The 21,959-nt window shown below is 37.2% G+C and overlaps 1 protein-coding gene across 1 annotated transcript in view; it reads left to right on the top strand.

Moving 5' to 3' along the window:
- The window catches only part of CAB39 (calcium binding protein 39), a 46,092-nt gene extending 30,812 nt beyond the window's left edge, over positions 1–15,280 (top strand). The window contains exons 3-9 of the mRNA XM_076340822.1: positions 1,967–2,131; positions 6,089–6,207; positions 9,128–9,296; positions 10,042–10,101; positions 10,748–10,813; positions 11,655–11,798; positions 12,683–15,280. Coding sequence (XP_076196937.1) covers positions 1,967–2,131; positions 6,089–6,207; positions 9,128–9,296; positions 10,042–10,101; positions 10,748–10,813; positions 11,655–11,798; positions 12,683–12,871 — 912 coding nt within the window. The 3' untranslated portion in view covers positions 12,872–15,280. The remainder of the gene's footprint in view (positions 1–1,966; positions 2,132–6,088; positions 6,208–9,127; positions 9,297–10,041; positions 10,102–10,747; positions 10,814–11,654; positions 11,799–12,682) is intronic.
- The last annotated feature ends 6,679 nt before the right edge of the window (positions 15,281–21,959 follow it).

The raw sequence follows: 21,959 nt of genomic DNA, 5'->3' as shown, positions 1-21,959 counted from the left end.
AAAAAGCACTCGGTGTTTGGAAACACTATTTTTTTTCTGTCTGGTTCATAAGCATTTCCATTACTAGCGTCTTTCTTGGGGTGGTGGTGAGGGAGAGCCTCCAAGTGTGATTATTAAAGTTTGGGAGGGGGGTGTTCTGTGGTTTTGGTATGAAAAATTCTCCACTGGCATTCTTCGTAATTGCAGGCATGCCCTCAATATTGCCACCATCTTACTTAAAATAGGTAGCTACTTGAACCTCTGCCTTTCTTCCTCTTTCATCTTGCTTTCTAAATTAGTGTGCAGGGGCAAACTGCAATAAAATTTTTATTGCTGCTTCCTCTTTTCTTGGTAGCCATGCTTCAAAGGCATCTCTTCATATCTCCACGTTTGATGGATGTTCCTGTTCTTTTCCTAGTAAAGAGATATTTCTTCTGAATTTTAAAGAAATGGAACGGTTGTGTGGCGTAATACTATTACAATATGGTGAGCTGGCTTTCTCATTTTACGTCTTCAGGAGCTGTCATGAATCTAAGCAGTTATATCGAGCACCTGCTTCTTGCTGTCTTACTAACAGTGCACGGAAAATCCTTTGGAATTCCGATTAAGGAGGAGACAACTGGGACTAGGAACTGAAATTAGCAAGAAAAGGGAGGCAGTGGGGAGTGGAAAGTTGTGGAGGAGCTAAAAATGATACGGAGCCTCCTTAAAGGTCATGGAATCCTTACTTGCATACCTAGCAAAGCTGGAATGGCTTTGGCTTGAATAGTGCATGGGTCATGCTGATCTTAAGCCTCTCTAGATATAACGGACAAATGAGAAATCTTTTTACATACCCCTTATAAGACAGGCAATATTCAGAAAGGGATCATTTTTTTACTTCATTAATTTTCCATGTGCTACCAATCATAAATACTTTACATTAAAGTATATGCATACCTTGTTGGCAGGTTCATCTAATTACTAAAAATTAGTGCACTTACAAACCATTCATACTTCTTAGGCACGTGAAGAACTAATACAATATAATTAAACCAGCTATTTATGATGATCATTTTCAGCGTTTTGACCCCAAGCTACATAAACATATATATTGAAAGGAGTAGTTCTTTTTTTCTCCGAGGTAACTGTGTTTTAAGATTCAGAAGTGGGTGTTCAGAAGTGTTCTTGTTGATTTTTTTTTTTTTTTTTTTTTTTTTTTTTTTAGTTTTACTCATGAGATAACTCTGCTTCCACTGCTAAATGTTGCTCCAGCCCATCACGTCCATTTAGGAATTCCTTATGCTGGCTTCCCTAAGTGAGACGTCAGACCTGTCTGTCTTCTGTAAGATGAACTTCAAATGGGAAGCATCTTAGACTTTTAATTGTTTCCTGTATCGCTGTGTTCAAGTGCACCTCTTTCTGGGTCTGTTTGCCAGTTTGTTCTTGTATACTGAGATAATCTGAAAATTAAAGGAGGTTCTCTTCGAGGTTTTGTTAGTTGTAAAGGAAAAATTTCATCCCCTCTGACTGGAATGGGAACCTAGTTTCTGACAAAACTTGATGAGGGCAAAATCTGTAGGAGGGGGTACATTTGGTCTCTCTGAGCAGTTCACTAGAGACAGGCATGTGTCTCCATGTCATGTTTTCCAATTTGATCCTGCGTACCTCTGTTTTACAGAATGGAAATTTTGCTGGGTTCTTTTCATCCCATTGCTATTCTTTAGGGGATTTTTGAATGGGAAGTTTAAAGGCAGTAAAAGGGAAGAGATTTTTACTTTTGGTAACTTATCAAATAAATTGTGTGTGTCTTGCCTCTGCTTTTTTTTTTTTTTAATAACATATAACAGACGTATTTGCAGAAAGATTATGTATTGGTTTTTTCACAAGTTGTCATTTCCTGATTATTTTTTCCCCCCCTTAATGGAAGTTTGCCAATTATAGAGTGTACAGTTACAAAGACAAATGACATTGTGCTCTAACTGTATTCTTTTCCCATTTTCTTTAGGCCACTGAGGAGGTCTCAAAAAACCTTGTTGCCATGAAAGAAATCTTGTATGGCACAAATGAAAAAGAACCACAGACAGAAGCTGTGGCACAGCTTGCTCAAGAGCTGTACAACAGTGGTCTTCTTAGTACCCTAGTAGCCGACTTGCAGCTAATTGATTTTGAGGTAAGAAATGAAGCTTGGCATTTCTTATATTGTATATGTTAAAATAAACACATCTGAATTTCTGACACTTTAAGTGGTTAAGACATCTCTTGATCTTCAGCTTATTTTTTTTTGGATGGGACAAAACTGTTAGAGAACTCATTGTTCCAAACTACCTAGAAAATTAAGCAAATATAGAATATGAAATCTGTGAATTTAGGCACATAAACCACACAAAATTGAAGTAGATAAACCTCTAATCCTGATGATACAGTTCTGTTAAAATTATGGAATAGTTCTTAATTGTTGCATACACAGAAGGGTTAATCTCTTAGTAGTAATACCGTAGTGAACACAAGCTATAATACTACAAGGCATGTCTATGTTCTTGTCTTGTTAAATTAAATTACTTGGAAAAGTAAGAGAATTACTGTAGCATTTATGAAGAATTTTAAATGTTTAAGGTAAAGCAGTAGTTTTAATAACAGTCCAGTACTTCTCTCTCTCTTTAGAAACAAGTGATGCAACCTTTTTTTCTGTTTTCCTCATCTCTTTTCTGTTTATTAAAAAAACACAAGTTTTTATTGATTACTTCAAAATAGCAATACTTATTTGTATTCAAACGTATCTCTGTACAAACCTCTGTCTGGCATTTGTCACCACATCACATGGAATAATTTAGCTTCCCAGTGCCATAGTGAAAAATCACCCTATTTAGTTATAAGAAATTGCAGTACAATTGGATTTTCCTGTTTTCCCTGAGGTCCCACAAGAAGCGTGTGGACATTTAGGAAAGCAGCCAAAACCCATGTATCTCACTCCACAGCCTTGACCATAAAGATCATCCCACTTAAGGTTGCTTAAAAACAGTATTGTTCATAAACAAGTTGTTCACGATGTAAACACAACAGTTTAAGGTCCTATTGTAGTATGACATTCAAAAAACAATAGCTTTCTTCCCTGTTCTTTCTTTTCTCCCCTCTACCCCACCCATAACTCCCTCTGATTTCTGTTTAATTGTAATACAGTGATATTCTTTCCCTACCCAAAAAATTGTTTATACCAAACATAAAACATTCAGGTTGTTAAATAAGCAAGGAGACCTGGGAAAGCTGAGAGGGAATGTTGAAATGTGATGGCCTTTAATTGCTGAAGAAAGGAAGTCATGAAACGTCATCCAGATTCTTCTGACCTCTAGATTCTTATCAGCTTGGTGTTTACTCAGCCCGGTTATTAGCGAAGGAAACCTTCATTATCTCCTGGTAATGAAGAATGATAACAATTTGTACAGGCTTGCTCTCATTAAGGAGAACTATTTATTTTATTCTGAGGGGACTTGAAAAGATTGTGGTAGTTTCCTGCTTGTGGACTTTCTGCTGCTTTGTTACGCGAGGATATGACGGTTACCCCTTGAGAGAGAACAAGTCATTCATGCTGCTTTCTAGGCTGGACCACGTCTGCTTTTTAAGGATGGGATCTGGCAGACTGTTCAGCTATTGTTGTTAGCTAGAATTAATGTCAGCACACCTGTGCTCCAAACTTACACTAGCTTCTCAGCTGTTACGAAGTCAATCAGATGTTGGCTTTGATATCCCAAATCTCTATGGTTGAGGGTTTACTGCATTGGAAAGGATTTCTCCATTACCGATGGAGATATGAACTTGATTTCCTGTTGGTTCTTAAACTTGAAGAGTAAGTTTAGCATTTATTCCTTCTGGTGCCCCACCACAGCTTGAGGTCATTCAACGATGAAGTAAACGTTTTGGGTTTTTTTTTGTTTTTGTTCCCCCCCCCCCCCCCCCCCCCCCCCCCAAGAACTTCACTCTCATTCCTGAAGAAGGTTTCCTTGTAGAACAGGAATAGACAGCTGATTAATAGGCAGGGACTGTTCACTCTGACTCTTAAACTGTCTCAAATGTATTTGAATCTTAATAGCATGGTAAAAAAACCCAGAAAAGTAACAAAGTAAAAATCAGAAAAGTAACAAATTTAATGTTTTAATTAAGAAACTGTCTGACTGTCCAGACCCTGCTGTATGTAAAGGCCTGTTTAAAATTATATCCTTTTCTGGAAGCTTGCTTTCCAAGTAAAGCAGTCAACGCAACCATCTACTTACCAGTCTTATAAACTTATCAGTTATCTCCCTGCTGATTTGCACTAGTGTGTATGTAGGAGAGATGGTATCACTTGTGGAACTGTTTTTTTGTTCTTCATGTTTTTTTAAATGAAGAAAAAAAACCAAAAAACAAAAACGCCTTTTGCATAAGGGAGCCTGAATCCTTCTGCTCGGAAGACAATACTAGCACAGTCTCCCTTTCGCCTCTTGCAGTTGTGACTATTGGCACAGGGTTCAGTGTCTGTTTGCCCTTGTTAGGCCATGAGATCACTTAGTAATGCATCCTTTTAACAATAACTAGCTTTGGTATTACTGTGTACCACTATCAGTTCAATTATGTGCATAATAAGGAAATGCTGTTCTTGCTGGTGAATCCAAAGCAAATTGTGAGATCCAGTGCAAAATTGGCAATGTTAGTGAATGAGAGTTGATGACTATATTATGTGGAGCTTGAGTAAAGCAATTTCTGGAAACACTGCTCCACTCATTTCAGAACAAAGAGTTCTGGTGTTGCTTTGGGCTGGCTTTCAATGGAATTGTAATTGAGAAAACAAGCATTTACAAACAAACTCTTATATCCTGAAAACAACACTCTAACAAAACTGTCCATGGTAATTCACAAACATGCCATTTGTAAAACTACAGTCTTCCTACATTTTTATAAACATTCGATTTTTTTCTTACGCAATCTTCTTGATGTTGATTAGAAAACTGTCATAATTTTGAATAATTGCTGTTGTTTTTAAAATTCTTGCTAATTAAATATGCCCTGCGTATTTATGCCCTCAAAAGCATAATATGCCCTCAAAAGCTTGCTGATATTACTCAGGACATTTATAGTACAGCTAGAGATTGTCAAGAAACTATCTACATATGTTTTTTGTGTATATTATTCAGGGAACCTTCAGGTGGCTTAAAGGCTTAACAGGCCTTTATTTGCAAGTCGAGGCTTAGTACAAATTTGCCTAGGCTTTTTCTGGAGTAGATGTGATAACACATAGTCCTGAAGTTGTCTTTATGGCAATCCAAAATGGAAAGTTAATTGCAGAAATCTGGCTTTTAAATGGTGCACGTGAATGACAGTGAAAAGTGCTTATATTTATAATCAGCTTTTTGTTAGATGTCTGTACCAGTTTGTCATCTTTAGCTATGGTCTGATGGAAGAAATAAATAGGTGGTGCATGTATATATTCAACAAAGAGAACATTCCCAGCTCCCTTTACACTGTCTGGTGTTATCCTCGTGCATTTTCTTGTGTATAATCTGTGCTGAATTCCAGCATCCTCGTCTTATTTGTATTTCTGTTGTCCATTGAAAAATGTGAGACTTGCATTTTAGGTCAGTGGATGATTTCTCTTTGTAGTGGTTATTTATTTATTTAACTTCCATAAGTTACAGTTTTAAGTTGGATGTTAACACTGCAGTCAGAAACGCTCTGCACACTCTTAATGGTGGCATTACGTATTCCAAGGCAAGGGGAGAGGATAATGGAGTATTGAAGAAACACACTTTCGGGCAAGAGCACAGTTAAAAACTGGTATGTTATTAGCAAAAACAAGTATAAAACAAGCCCAGGAGATTAATGCTACATAGAAGTATCTGATGAAATGTCAACTGGCTTTACTTCTTAATGTAAATTACCTGTGATCTGGCTGCAACATGATGTAATGTTTTGAGTGCTTTGGCATATTTGAAATGGGTATAAAGAAACAGAATATTTGATCTGTTTAAGATCAGAGTACAGAGGCTGACTGAACTGCAGAACTCACACGGTATGAATGTATGAGATGATGATAATGTTTGATTGTTACTTGCCTAGTGGACTTGAATATTATGTGTTTAACTGCTAATGTTTTTGACAGGGCAAAAAAGATGTTGCGCAAATTTTCAACAACATTCTCAGAAGGCAAATTGGTACAAGAACTCCCACAGTTGAATACATCTGTACTCAACAGAATATATTGTTCATGCTATTAAAAGGGTATGTACACTGTGAAGCATAAATACATGAAGAAGTTTTTAAATTCATGGAGAAGCAGTGAGTTCTGAAATGTGTTTTCTTCCTTTGCAGTATGCTTGATTTTTTTTTTTTTTTGATCATGGGACCTGTAATTCCCCTAAGTAAAGGAAAATTTGAGTAATAAAACGCTAAAAATACACTTTTGCATGAAATATGACTGAAAATTGAGAACTGTTAGTAACCTAAAATATTCTTACTGTGGTGGTGCAGACATTTTCCTCTCAGAATACTACTTGATCCTATTTAAACTATTTCCTTGTGAACTTACTCCTTCATCAAGAGTTAAAGGTTGTTTTTTTTTTTCCTTTAACCACTGTCATTTCCAGTTTTCTGTCCTATCCCCTGGTCTTAGACTTTTTATTCATAGTGATTTATATTCCTGTAGTGACACAAATGCACCAACTCAAACTCAACCAAAGAATGATTTGGGGCATATGGTGCATGCCAGGTGGCTGTTTCTTCCTCTATTCTTGTATTATCTGGTATGTTGGATATTGGAGAATCATGCCATACCGAATATGTGGTTGCACATGTAGAGCTGTGGATCTCAAACATGAAAGCAGAAAGGTGTTATTAACACTTTCATGTTAAAATAAGATTTAAAAAAAAATTGAGAATGTGCTCTCTCCATTTAAAAAGAAATTTTCACCTTTCTAGTAACACTAATTAAGAAAGTTCTAAAAATTGAAATTCCAATGTGTTATTTTGGGATAGAAAAGTTCATCAAATATTAATAAACCATTTAAAAATGCAGCTATTTCAAGTACTACCTTTATAAGTGTTAAAGCTGCTGGGTAAGCTTACTGCAGTTGGTGAATACTTACTGCACCTACTGGGATAGCTAGATGATGTATGAAAAGGTCATGTTTCTCAGTAAGGTACTTGCCTGTGTTACGTTGGTAGCGCTGAGATGTGAGGATAATCAAGTATATTTTTAACATTTATACAGGAAGCTTTATTGTGTTTTTCCTTTTCCATCCTCCTAGTTCATAGTAGTAATTAGAGATGCTGACTAAGCTGCCACATACAAGGCGTATTAGGCTATTTTATTGTAACATCTCTACGTTTACCTAATCTTGGCCATTTGTGTAAGCCACTGGAAAATGGACCATACAGGAAACTTTCTCTGTGGAGAAAACAGGAGGTTTACATCTTTTAGTTTCATGCTGACTCCAAAGGTTTAGCACCAGAAGCAGTATGGAGTATTTGCTTCAATCCGTACGAATGTAAGATGTACACTCGTCTGCCAGAAGTGCTGCTTTGGGTTTTTTTTTTTCCTCTGCATTACAGCCTTGATTTTGGGGGGAAGCGAGATTTAAATGTTAGAGGGACAAAAGGATTATTAATTGTGGCATAACACAAAAGAAAATACTGATTCAGTACTTCTTCAAAATAATTTACAAAAGAAGGCAAAGACATTTGAGGTGCAGAGAGATGAAGCTATGTTCTCAGCATGCTCTCATTGTTATCTGACTGAATGAGGGCTGTAACACATTCGTCCTAATTTTTAGTCTGTGTTGTCACTCTTCAGAGAGCACTATTCTGGCAGGGATTGTTGAAACACTTATGAATAAGTCAGGGTGTTTGAAATGGGCATTTAGTTAGCTTTAATGACTTAAATGTTACATCTGGTATCCAACTGAGTCAAATTTACGTAAATTTAAACTATGGGGTGAGTTGCAAAAAGTTCAGTAGATTTCAAATCTCCATGACAGGTTAAATGGGGAAGTATTGCAGGATTTAACATGAAAAGTAATTCATAAGAAAATCTTCTTGTATGGTAATATAGTTTGTGCTTAGTATGCACAATGATACTTTGCTCCTGCATTATTCCGGTGAATTTAAATTAGCTTCCAATGGTATATGATGAAGGATTCTTTAGGTGGGAGGCAGGAAGGTATATAAGAAGCTTTGACTGCTCCAGAACTAGGTAGGAACAACAGACATAACTTTTCTGTAGACTGGGATAGCTTATATTGCAACATGCTGAGATGAGTTCTTGGTTTGGAAAGGCAGTCCCATCTTCCAGGGTCCTACTATTAGCTTGCTTGGGAAAACAAGGAGCTAGTAGCACGTACAAAGGTGTATTTCTATCAAATGTGTCTTAAACACACTGTTGTGAGATTTTGGCAGCTGCTGTTGGCATATGCTAAAATCAGCTGAGAGAACACTGTAGTATTTGAGCAAGAAAGCCTGCCAAGGAAGTGTAGCGACAATTTCTAAATGAAGCCATCAGGGATGGCTTCATCACTTCCATCAGATCGGTGATGGACATGTTCCAGAGGTCCCTTGTAAGAAGGTGCAGATACTTTGCTAGAGGCAATAAAGACTCAGGCGCAGAGGTGTTCAATATTGTCCTTACAATCAGAGGACACACTTGCCAGCATTTCAAGCTTGAAGCCCGTAATGGGTAGAGGAGCCAGTGATGCTGAAAAATTGTTCGATGAAAGAGGAGACATGAATTTATGTCCAGTATTGTTAACCCTTCATGCTCATATTACGGATAGTTTTATGTAAATTGCCGTCACGTTTAAGCAAACAGCTTTCAAGAAAGAAATCATTACTGCTTTTCCAGATGTCTGCAGTCCCACCAATATGAAAAAAGAAAACTGATTTTGAGTATGAAGAAAATATTTTTAATTAGTCTTGTTTCTCAGTTTGTGAAAGTCATTGGCATTTAACTGGCAATGATTTCAGTAATATTTTGTAGAAGTATTTAAAAGTGGAGTTTAATGCAGAAATAAGTACCTCTAACTTTTTGAATTTTTGTTTACTCAATAGCACTGAAAACTGTAATTAGTAGTGTGGTGCTGCAATGCTAACTTGTGTAAGTATTTATGAAGAATCTTTGGTTGGTTGTTTTTTTTTTTTTTTTAAATAGGTACGAATCTCCAGAAATTGCTCTTAATTGTGGAATAATGCTTAGAGAATGCATCAGGCATGAACCACTTGCTAAAATAATCTTGTGGTCAGAACAATTCTATGATTTCTTCAGATACGTGGAAATGTCAACATTTGACATTGCTTCGGATGCATTTGCCACATTCAAGGTAATTTACATACAACATTTGAATTATTATTTCTGTAGTTCTCTGCTATGTGAACCCAGATGTTGTGTGTTACATTCTTGGGCTAAACAAGCCTAGGGAGAAGGCAAAAAAATAGGTGTGGTGCAAATGGGTAAGCTGGACACTGTTCTTCCTTATTTCTCAGAATGCAAGACATTCCTTTAAATATACATACTATGTTCCCGATAAATCTTGCTTTCTGGAATAAAAGTTAAGCTGTCCTGCATTAGCTGAATATATGTGCACTTCCATGCCAGGGGCTTTTAAATCTGTGTTTCCCAGTTCCTCAAGTGAGCAAACTCCTTTTCATTCCATTACGAACCTGAGTATATTTGATGCTGATGCTTTGGGGAATTTTTTTTTGTCCTAAAACAACCAGTTATGGGACTATAAGCATAATACTGATCAGTATTAAATAGTGGGTCTTAACCTTGGTTGTGTATAGTTCTGCGCAGAGCATAGCCTTGATCCATAAATGGCATTCTGCAGAGGTAATTCTACAGGCTATTTACCTGTGTGAATTAACATAACACATAGCAGATCTTTCCTAAGTGATGCCAAGATCCTTAGCAATGTTCAGGTAACTGCATTAATGTCCTAATTTCTTTGTTTAATGAAATAGCAAAATTTTCTATTGGATGTCTTATGTGTACTTACTGTTTAATGAGACTGTATATGTACTGTTTAAATATTTTAGTGAAAATATTGGGTTTGTGCTCTTTTACAGGATTTGCTTACAAGACACAAGTTGCTAAGTGCAGAATTTTTGGAACAACATTATGATAGGGTGAGCAGATATGTTTTAATATTCAGAATTTTCTAGTGCTGTGTATCTTATTTGAAGAAGTCAGTATTTTCATTCCTTATTTAGCTTCATTTTTGGAAATTTACATACAATATTAAACCAGTTGAACTTACAGTAATTTCTGCCAAGCAGTAAAATTAAGATCAAGACCTTACTGTTGAATGTAGAAAGGTGTAAAAACAAGAGAAGGCAGCAGAAATCTAGTTCTGTGAAAACTAGATCTGATTTTTCCACTAGAGGGAACCCTTTTCTTGTCTTTTTCTTTTGTCTGTATTAACCCGTAACAACCAAAGAATACAAGATAGCCCTCCTCCACCTACTGGGGACTCCTGAAATTAATGAACAGTGTTCGGTACCAGGAACTATTATAGTTTAAGAAATAATGAGATAACTACTTCCACCACATTGCAATCTAAACATTAAAGGCTCCTAAAAGAGTAAATATTTTTTTTAAAAGCTTATGCAATGTTGAAACAGTAGTGACTTACAGGAACCTACTGAGATTTCAGATTTTGTTTGCATTTTTGTTACAGAATTTGCATCTCCTCTAGTTTGTTATAATCATTTGGAAGAAGAGTGCGTATGACACTGGGAAAGGTCCTAACCCTTCTTTTTATTCTGTGTTTAGTTCTTCAGTGAATATGAGAAGTTACTTCATTCAGAAAATTATGTGACAAAGAGACAGTCACTTAAGGTAAGGCAATTTTATTTTATTCTTAAATGCAAAGTTAGAGAATTCCTTTAATTTCAAGGTGGGTTGACTTTAATTGAAATGGCTTCAGTAACTGCCTTGGATAGTGTTTATTTTAATTTTTCATATGTTTTAATTCTTGGGATCAGCTAGTTTTTCTTTAGTCCAGTCCTTCCATTGTTTAGTGTCCAGCACACACCAAGTCATTTCTCTCCCTATGCAGAAACGGCTATATGCAAGTATGCCTATTTTTGTTGGGTTTTTTCCTTCAACAAATCTGGACACATTTAAATAATTTAATAAAGATTCACATGGTGTGACTAGAGCAATACTAATCTTACATTCAAGTGGGTCAGAAATAGTGAACGTAAATATAATAGGTAACTTGTAGCAAGGGTGGTACTTGTGGGGAATATCTTTTTACTCCCTTCTGGACAAAGAAGGTAGCAAAAGAAGTGTGAATATTTCTCATTTAAAGTACTAACTTTTTTGTTTGCTTTTTGAAACCACATTCTTATTGGTGATGTATAGCTTCTGTATAAATGAAAAAAAAAAAAGAAATCATGGGGAAAAAAGAATGAAAAAGACTTTTCTTTCAATTCTAGTTCATAACAAGGGGGATCAAAAGGCGATTTTTTTCACTTGTTGAGGAAAAGGAGAAATTGCATCATTGAAATAAGAGGAAAATGCACCCTGCACTTAGAAATTCAGGACATTTGAGTTCTATTGTTACTATATTTGCAGACTGGTGTCAACTACTCAGTGTGTTTGAAAGCACTTATGAAAAAGTTGTTTCTAATGTCCAATGTCATTTTTTTCATTCGGGCTTGTTTTCCACTTTTAGCTTCTTGGTGAATTGTTATTGGACAGACACAACTTCACAATTATGACGAAGTACATCAGTAAACCTGAAAATCTCAAACTAATGATGAACCTTCTACGAGACAAGAGTCGTAACATTCAGTTTGAGGCCTTTCATGTGTTTAAGGTATGTTTTAAAAAAAAAAACAACAACCCACAGTAAAACAAACAACAAAAGAACCCCATCAGAAGTTGTTTAGTTGAGTAAACTACCTAGCTGAGCCTAAATGGAGCTTATCTTAATGTCTGCTAAGTGGTTAAATAAAGAGAGAGCTAATTTTTGTCTTTATTATGATCCATCTTTACAAGTAGCTATTTTTGTATCTTTTGAAAATTGTTTAGAAACCACATGGGGACTTTCATATGATTGTCAGTGTAATTTCTCTTAGAAAATTTTGGAATTAAGAAAGATGAAGTGCAGTAAGATAAGGAGGAATGCATGATTTCATGTGAAGTCATGAAGCATCTTGGAGTTCAAAAGTGTTTTCATCATGCTGCATGATCTATGAAGGATAGCAGTATTTTAGTCAAGTCACCTAAATTTCAAAGCCTAAATTGTAGTTTGCACATTATGACAGATACCTTCTGACTTTGCAGCAGACAAGCAAATAGCTAAGAGCTTGGAGATACAATTTGAGGTATAAATGTTTTCAGTGCACTTTAAGATACCCATCTGATGCTGTATATAATATGAAACCATGCGTTTGCTACAGAATTGAACCATGAGGTGTCTTCAGTGGTTTTTGCAGAGGGTGTTGTGGCTGATCACCTCCCACAAATTGAATTTACTTTGGTACTGGTGTTCAGCTTCTATTCTAATAAAAAAAATGGAGTAAGTTTATTTTAAAACTTGCATTTACTCTGTTATTTTTTCTGTAGAGATACTGGAATATGGAATAATTAAAACATCATTTTAAGTTTATTGTCATCACTGTTTTGTTGGCTAGTTTGTTTTTTAACTTAGCCTTCTGTTTCCTACTATTATGCTAAATGCCTTTTATTTTTTTGCAGGTGTTTGTAGCCAATCCTAACAAGACACAGCCTATATTAGACATCCTTCTAAAGAACCAGACCAAACTTATTGAGTTCCTCAGCAAGTTTCAGAATGACAGGACCGAGGATGAACAATTTAATGATGAGAAGACCTATTTAGTTAAACAGATCAGGGATTTGAAGAGACCAGCACAGCAAGAAGCTTAATCTCCAATAAACCCTTAAAATATTAAACCCAAATTCAGCATTTGCTGTTAGATATTCAGCATCAGGCACTCTTATCGATTCATGAGGAACATTACTGCTAATCTGCTGTTCAGTGAACGGTTTTTGTTTTTCTCTTTTCTTTTTTAGTCCAAGTTGAAAAACATAGCTGCTGCTTTCTTGCACAATGTGGACTTTCTTGATATTTGTGTCATTTCAGAATTCAAAGACACTGCTTGTTTTAGGAGTCCTGAAAAGAAAGATTCTAGGTTCATGAAAGCAAACATATAGATACTAGTTTGGTTTAGGAGAGAAGGTATTAATGTAGTTAAGTAACAGGTTGCATGCTTGCAAATCTGAATAAATCTGTATGTTTGCACTTACCTTGTTTGAGATATGAGCACAATGTGACCTGTGCATACCTGGCACCATAGTATAAGATTATATGCCTTGATTTTAAAAAAAAAAAAGTGCAGTGCTTTATTTGTAATCAAAGAGGAAATGTATCTAAGATGTGAGCTTATTGGGATAAACAGTTGTCTTGCAAATATACTGAAACTTAGCAACTTTTAAAAGAGTGAAATCTCAAGGTTCATAAGGAAAATGTATATATGCCTTTCACTGCTTTATAGAATTTTTTTTTGACATGATTTGATTTTTCTGAGAATTGACTTGTAAACATGGAAATACGTTCTAAGGGTTTTTGTTAATTTTACTTTAAAGGTATTTCAGACAGTAGACCTAGCAGTGACATTTTGCATTTCATTTCAACAATGCTTGCTGGTTTCTTTTGTATATAACTCCTAGGCTGCTCATTTCTTTAAATATGATTTAATTTGTACAGCAGAGGAATGTTATTGTATTAGTCTGTAACTATTACCTAATATTGAGTTTTGCAAAATGAATGCTCGTATGTAATTGAATACTTCAGATCACATGGAAATGCTGATTTAACAATCTTAAGTACTGCAGCATTAAAAGGAAAAAAATCCAAACAAATTCTTTGTATTCACTTATCTAATGGGGTGCCATCAATTAGGGTAGGCTGAAATAGAGAACTGGAACCCTTTATACTACATTCTTACGGGATAATATTGGCCTTATTCAATTAAACTAGTATTGTGCTCACCAGCTTTGCAAATGGCAAAGATTATGCTAAATTAATATTGATTCCTCTTACTTCTGGGGAGCCTGCAGTGCATCATTTCTTTCTTACAGTAAATAACTCGGTACAATAGTTGTGAAAGTGAATGATTTAATTCCCTCCAACTTCATGAAACAATTTCATAGATGTCCTAGGGTAACAAAATGATTTAATTTTGTTGATTTTGTTCTTTAATGCTGCAAACTATCAGTATTTATAAAAACAAAAAACCCAACTGATTTTGCACCATGTTTTTGTTACTGTGACCATACAAAAGGAATCTATTAAGTATAGCTAAATGATGTTATTAAAATTGTATCTATCCATCATATAGTAACGCTAAGATCACAACCAAGCAAACTTACGGATTGGCATCTGGAAGTTCAAATTCTGCGTGGCTGAATCTGATTGAGAATGCTATAGAAAATGTTTGTTGCTTCCTGTCCTCTTCCTAATTAAAATATTGTTCAATCAGCAAGATGAAACTCCTAAGTGACATTTAAGCTGATTTGAAAGCCTTCACAAGGAAAGTCAGATAGCTCCAGAAAATTGAGTGTTTTCACTCAGTTGTTTAAAATTGCTCTTAACGTTATAATTGGTCTTTTAAAGGTTCCTAATGTGTCCTTTGCAAACCAATTCGTTTTGCCTACAGGAAAGAAAATAGCTTACTCTTACCGAAGATGACTTACACAGGCAGGCAGAATTGGCCATGAGGTGGTATTATAGTTCAGTACTAACAGTCTGTTATATTTTGGTTTATCATAGCTGAGTGGAGGAAAACATTTTTTGCCAAGTTACTCACCATAACATATAAGGCTTCCTCTTTAGAAAAATGTAGAGATTTATATATGTAAAGAAGTGAAAACATTTGGACTGGGATAGAGGTTACTCTATATTAGGCCTTGGAAACAATGGCTATGGTGACTTTTTTAATATGTGGAAACATTTGAATGTTGGCTTTCGAAAAGAAGTTGTATTTAAATTAAAGCTCATTTGACGTGCTCTTCGTATTAAAAAACTATTGTTCTGGAAGTGGTTTCTTATCTGCTTGAAGGCTTAAGGGTGTTACTAAAAGTTATTTAAATGTGAGCGGTTTTTGGTTTTGTGCGCCTTTTTTTTTTTTTTTTTTTTTTTTTAAATAAGAGATGTATACAATTGTAATTCTACTTCCGTGGTAGCATTTCATTTCTCCTGAAGAAAATGTGTTTCTTATCCAAAAAATCTGGCTGGCCCCATAATTTAAATTGAAATAAAATTTTGAAGAAAAACGTGTGTTCTTTACTGTGTTACTGAAGAGGATGAGTTTCTTGTAGATGTGTATCTGTTCTCCTTTATTGCCTTAGAGGGATTCAGGTTTCTCCTTTTTAAATGTGAAATAATTTTAAGTCATTAAAAACTCTGGCTTGCAAAAACATTTTTAAGGAATTAAAGTGCTGTATTAGAGATGTAATCAATTTTAATTAATTGTTGGTAGCCTCTCTTGCCTATTTGTAGCATTATTTGCTGATTCTATTCCTTTTTTGCATGACCCAAGGGCAAAGAGAGGAGATACTATTTCCTGCATCAATCTAGAGACAGGACCTGATAGGATTAGTGGAAGTGAATCCTTGATAATTTTTGGCCCTTCACTTCTCTAAATTTCAGGAGCCAAAAGTGTGTGCAATTGGTAATTTTTTCCTTAGGAAATCCTGTGGTCTCTTTGCCTTTGAAGCTGTCTGCCTCTGGTTTTTGCAGGTAACACCTCAAGTTATGCAGGGTGGCAAATGTCGAGAGTGTTACATTTAAAAAACCCCCAAACATTCAGGAGTTTTTGATGCAGATTCTTCAGATGGTTTTGTTTAGTAAAATCACTGAAAAATCTGGTTTCCTGCCAGGAACATACTTACCTTGCAGACAAAAATATTTGGTCTTTTATAACCCCCACTAGAGGCTGCACCTGTTTGAGCCTTTATATAAAATGTTAGTATTTTTCTTCCTCACTGACAGTAAGATCACAGGTTACAAGGGGAAGGAGTAATTTATACTTGTAGTCAAACGAATCGCAAATTTTAATTAAAAGAAAGAGTGGTCAAGTTGGGTACTTGACTGGGTGTTGGGATGAAATGGCCCCGGCTGGAGGAGGCATGGGAAATGCAAGGAGATGTTGCACTGACTTCTTAAAATTTGTTTTCCCCACAGAGTTGATCAGCAGGACTTGCCTTATGAGCTGCCGTGTCCAGGAACCAGAGTAAAAGTTGCCCTTGGAGCCCATGGGAGCAGATCATGGACAAAGCTGCTTTCAGTAAGTTTGCTTCTGTTTGTAGCCTGCCAAGTCATTCCTAGCAGGTAACTTCATTGGTTTTCCTTTTGCTGCTACCTTTTTTTTTCCCCCTTTATTAGAGACCTTTGCTGGCTGCTTTGTTGAATAATTTTCCTGTCCGTATTGCTTTCCCTTACATGGCTGTTCACTTGAGCTGGTGCCATCTCATTGGGTGCAGTACCTTTATTTTCTGTCATCGTTTTGGTTATTTCTCATGATGCATCTGTACGCCTTTCTCCAAAGGTTTTGGCCTTTGTAAGGCTGTTTTAAGTGCTGTTTCTTTTAGCTTTTCAGCACGTTGTAATTCAAGTTGATGGTTAGTATTATAATGAGGAAAAAATAACCCTGTTCTTTTGCATGTTACCTCTTTAAATCAGTGTTCAGCTTAATCTGAGCACATTGAACTTGTGAAGAGTTGTTTCCAGTGTATGTAATCTGTATTTACAAGTGTACCTGGGTAGATGCAGTTTAAATCCCATGTGACTGGAGGCAGGTCAAAATATAAAAAAAAAATCAAAATATGGAAAGAAGGTAAAAGGAGGGAGGAGAGGGACACTTCAGTATATTGCATTCTTTGAATGAAATTGGCTATTTCACAAGAGAAAAGATCTGTTCTGCTTCCTATTTAAATATATCTGTTGACTCACCTCTATTTAAAAAAACACCACCACAAAACCCTGAGTTATACAGCCAACATATAATTAGATTTTTGGTAATTGCGTTGTATTCTCAACAAAGTATAAAGGCAAGCTCTTTTTTAGAGGGCTTATACTGGAGATTCTGGTTTACATAACAAAAGTAAGGATATTTTGTTTTCTTGCTCAGAAATGCCCTGGCCAGAACTGGCTTTCTGTAATTTTTCATAAATGGACCCTTCATGCTAAAGGTTTCCTCACCATCTATCGCAGGAGAGTTTTCTAGCTGGGGGGACTGAGCGTAACTCCGGTATACAGGGTTACATCCACCAAGGGAGGGTGTCACACGTCTGGAGGTGTTCCTAATAATGGTTAACACTAAAGAATTGTTCAGGAGGGCATGTTTGGAGTGAAGGAAGATAAACAATGTGCTGTAATATAAAGATGTAATTTACATATGTTTTAGGGGGGGTGGATCTGTTTGGAAAAAACAAGTGATAGATACGCTACTTTTTATATCTATTGGAACAGCTATGTATGTACTGTTTAAGATAAATGATTATGACTGGAGTTGTCTGCTCTCCTTGCCTAAAATTAAATCAACAGTAGGTGTTTTTCTGTTTCTTCCCCAGCACATTCCTTGTACTGAGCTATCATGGAGGATCCCGTTACAGTTCTTGTTTCTTCCTCTTGTGGCAGCCTTTGGGAATGCCTCACATCCCACCGTGAGGATACTCAGGATGATAAAAATGTGAGTGTTGCTTAACAAGGTTCTACTATTAAAACAGATGTTGAACTGAATTTAATACTGCTTAGTGTTATTTAGAGACTTGCAGGAGAGGATTAGGTTTGCATTTAATTTGAGCAAAAAACAAGAACAGGAACTGTATAGATTTTCAGGGCTGTTTTGGCAAGTTTAAGTGTGTTATGTATTCTAACAATAAGCCTTCATAACTATAATTTGGGGCATCTAAATAAGGCATGCAGTACGTGAAGTACAGTGTTTAAACAACTGAGGTGTGAGCAAGCCAAGTTTTTGGCCTCAGCTCTTTAACAACCTCTACAGATTGTACAAGTTAAAAGAAAATGTGTCACTAAGAGAAATCAGACTGTATTGCAGGCTTCTAGGCATCTAGACAGGTTGAGAAATACAGTCTGGAGAGACTAAAAGGTGCAAAGGTTCACTAGGCTGTAAAACTTAGCTTGCAGCAGCTGAATTTCCTCATCTTTTTCCATCTCTGGAATTACAGAGTGCTGGGTCATGCCAGCTAATATCCAATTACATGAAAACAGCATTTAAGGATTTACAATAATAATTTTTTATGTAAAACATTTTTGCCCTAGAAATTTTTTTTTAAAGAAGTTGGAGAACAATCTCACAAAGAAAACCAGTGTATTGGCAGAGCTAGGTTTCAGGCTATTAGAACAGTAGGGAAATCCTTTAAGCTTAACTTTGTGATGGTGCACATGCTTCATGTTTGAGGAGCCCTTAAAAAACACAGACATGCAGATTAGGGTTGAATCTTAGTTGTAAGTCATATCAGAGCAATGTTCTGGGAAGGAAAAAAGCACAGATAAAGCTAACGTAGCAGGAACAGTTACAAACCTACAGAGAAGTGCAAGATGAGTTCATTGGAGGTTGTGAATAGCTTGTAATATCTCTTATTTAATTTAAAAGATGAAATGGTTTGCCATACTAGGTTGTAGGCCATCCGAGTGCGATATATGTAATATGGTACACACGATACAGACAGGATTGGAATTTTGGCTTCAGTTTACCTAATGTAAGAAACAGATATTTTACAAAGAACAAAGAGTGAAAGAGCTATGATGGACAGTGGCTGAAAGTATTCTTTCTTCTTGGTGTTATTTGGAAAGCTGGAGCCCAGCTCTCCAACTTCTAATGCCAGTCTTCCCTTCTCTTGGGTATTGACCCAGTTTGGGTGAAACCTGCAGGTGGAAGGGGAGAGGCATGGTGGCAAAAACAAAATTATTAAAATATCAGGGAAAAGCATGTCTCATTCCTTACTGCTACTTTACAATTCTGAAATGTTTCCCCTTTATATCTGATACGAGAATAAACTGAAAGCTAGCATGGAGTAATTTAAACTTTTAAAAGAGCATTAAGTTGTGAGTTCGTTTCTTTTAGCTGAATGTTTCTTCTGAGCTATGTTTTTTCTTTTAGCCTTGACTGGTGTAAATTAAATTTCCCTTGACTACACATTGCACTTCTGGTAATTAGTAACACATGATAGCTATGCACAGGTGGTGTTATAGTTTGTAGCGTGCCCTGGTATGGGGTTCATTCTGGAAAAAGCAAGTAGGCTAAATTCATTAATACAGTGAGTTATCGACAGTTTTAGCCATCCCAGTTCCAAAAAGAAAGTCCTGCTTATTTTACTAATAAAGGTGCAAAACCTAGGAATTGTTAATAATTGTATTGATATTTATGTTGGCTGATGGCTCTTCAGATTGAGCAGTAAACCGCAATCTACTGCTAGGCAGGTAACACCCAAGGTGAAATGTTAGTGTGGCTTGTGGTTTCAGCTCGCTTCCCACCAGCTGTGTATAGGCTCTGCTGCCAGCTCCTGGGCATGAGAGAGTTGGCACTGCTGCTGGTACGGCTGCCTCTTGCTGTGGAGTGAGCTTTCTGCAGTCTCCTGGCTGACCTGGCTGTGCCTCATCCCACAGACTTCTTCCACATTAGATACAAACCTCCAGGAAGAAGAACATGGAACAAGATAGGGCAGTGAAGCAAAGGGTCAGAAAAGACCCAGTTTTGCAGCCGAGCTGTCAGCATTCTCGTAATGCAGCACTGCAGTGTGAACAACAGTTTTGTTACCTGTCTTTGACTCAGATAACTGTGTTTAGTCAGCCACATGAGCTGAACTGTTTCTGGTCTGGGGATATGATGGTTTGCAAATCTTTATCTCTTCTGGTGCTCCCACTCCTTGCTTCTGAATTTTGAAGTCCATAAAGGATATTCTCTGCAGCTCTGTTTTCTGTAAGTTAATCCCTCTCTTACCGAGTCTGATTCTTCACTTAGAAAATCCCAATCTTCTTGGCAAATCACTTCTTTCCACTCGCCCTTCCCTTCCAATTTCTGCCGTTTGTCTTTTCAGTCCTTTTTCCAAGGGGCACTTTTGGATATTTTGGGAAATGTTCTGTAATTGCTGTATCTCATGTAAGAAGTGCAGTTATTTATGTCTAATCATTTTTTCTCCAGCTGTTAAGAGTTTATCATCCAGTATCATTGCTGCAGGTGACGTGGTTTCCTATAGGCCACTATTTGTATGTCATTAGAAAATAGTGAATAGGCAAAGCGAGACTAGATTATGACTACAGCACATATGGGGCTCACAGCACTGTGTCAGGCACACGAGAATTTTGACAGTCATGTGGAGAGGGATGGGAGCAAATAGCGTAATTTGACCAGGGTGAATCTTACTAACGGTTGAGGTGCCACAGGTTTGGCATGGGGGTTGGTTGACCAGGTAATGTTTGGAAGCCAGGTGCTATCAACACCCACACAAAGCTGTGTGGGGCACTAAATACCTGGAGTTGATAACAGATTTATAAAGCAGCCAGTGTTTTAACTCTGCTTTCAAAATGCTGCCCTGTTTGTATAAACTCTTACATTTGGGTTTCTGGTGTTAATGATGGGCTCTGTCAGTGAGTGAGCTTTTGCAGTCTTCCCCGTCACTTCTGTGCTGTAGGTGGGTGGCTGAGACAGTCTCCTTCTGATCTCAAGCTAGGTGGCAGGGTGTTATTACAGGTGAACCTTGCTCTCCAGTCAAATGGTGTCTGTATCATCCTGTGACTAGAAATTAGTCTGCACTGAACCTTCTGAACTCAGCAGAGGAGATCAGATCTTTGATTTCCTATTCTTTTAGTTCATTAGTCCTAAAAAGACACTTTCTGCTGCAGCAGTTTGATTTGCTGTGCCGCTACCAGAAGTGACAGGTTTAAGGACTAATCTATGCCCCTAGTGCCCAGGTTCAGACTGACCCTTGCAATTTGCGTGCAAGGTAAATATCTCAACCAGACCCTGTTTCCCTCCACTGCTGTCGGCCTTATTCATTAGCACACACAACACAAAAGGCAATTGCAAATCAAACAGTGTTTAAATTGGTACACCAAAGGGACAAATGAGCTTGAAATATTGCCCAGACAACTGGCTTCATGGCCTGACATGAAGGCTGTTCTCAGGGCTGGCCTGCAGCCTCTCCTGGAGAGCACTGGGTGATGATACCAATGTCACTGTTATTTGTTGCTTGAGTGAAACTGCTTTTTGTGCCAACATTTCCACACCTCTCCAACCTTATCCTCTGGCACAGTTTAGAGCTGTTTGAAGGCTGCTGGAAATAATGTTGTCTGGAGCAATCTGCTGGAGTAAGGTCCCTATAGCTGCTGAACCTCTGGACATGTGTGGTCTGCTTCTGAGAGGTCTGCAATGTCTACAGGTTTACATTCACTGTACAGGGAGGGGGGAAAAAGAAAAGTCCACAGATCAAGAGTCAAAAGTCCTGTGACAGCCAGGAGGTAGTTTTAATTTGATTGTCCTTATCTTACAGTGTGGCCTTTAACCTCAGGAGGTCAAAGGTAAGTGAGAAGGTATCTCTACCCAGACAGTTCTGATCTGAGGTTCTCCACACCTCAGAGAAAACTCCTGTGCCAAAGTGGGTAGTTTTCTGTCCCTTTTTGCCTCCATAGCAGTGGAGGGCACAGAAGCGGTTCTGGGCTAGACACTGGTTGTTCCTGGTGACATCAGTTTCAGGTTTCGGATCTGGCTCCTTGATGTTTCTGTGCATATTGTGGCCTGATCCAGAGCCCGCTGAAACATGAAAGAAGATTACTGGTGGCTTGGGGAGGCTTTGGACCTGGCCTCTAGGACAGTCCAGGTCTCAAGGCATTCCTGATCAGTACTGAGTGGGCAGAGGAGGGCCTCCTTTTAGCCAAGTACAAGAGATCGGGCATTTTTGTTTATAATGCAAACAGAAGCGAATGAAAACC

Source organism: Aptenodytes patagonicus, chromosome 6, assembly GCF_965638725.1.
Source record: "Aptenodytes patagonicus chromosome 6, bAptPat1.pri.cur, whole genome shotgun sequence".
NCBI lineage: Eukaryota > Metazoa > Chordata > Aves > Sphenisciformes > Spheniscidae > Aptenodytes > Aptenodytes patagonicus.
This window is presented reverse-complemented; position numbering and strand designations above follow the sequence as displayed.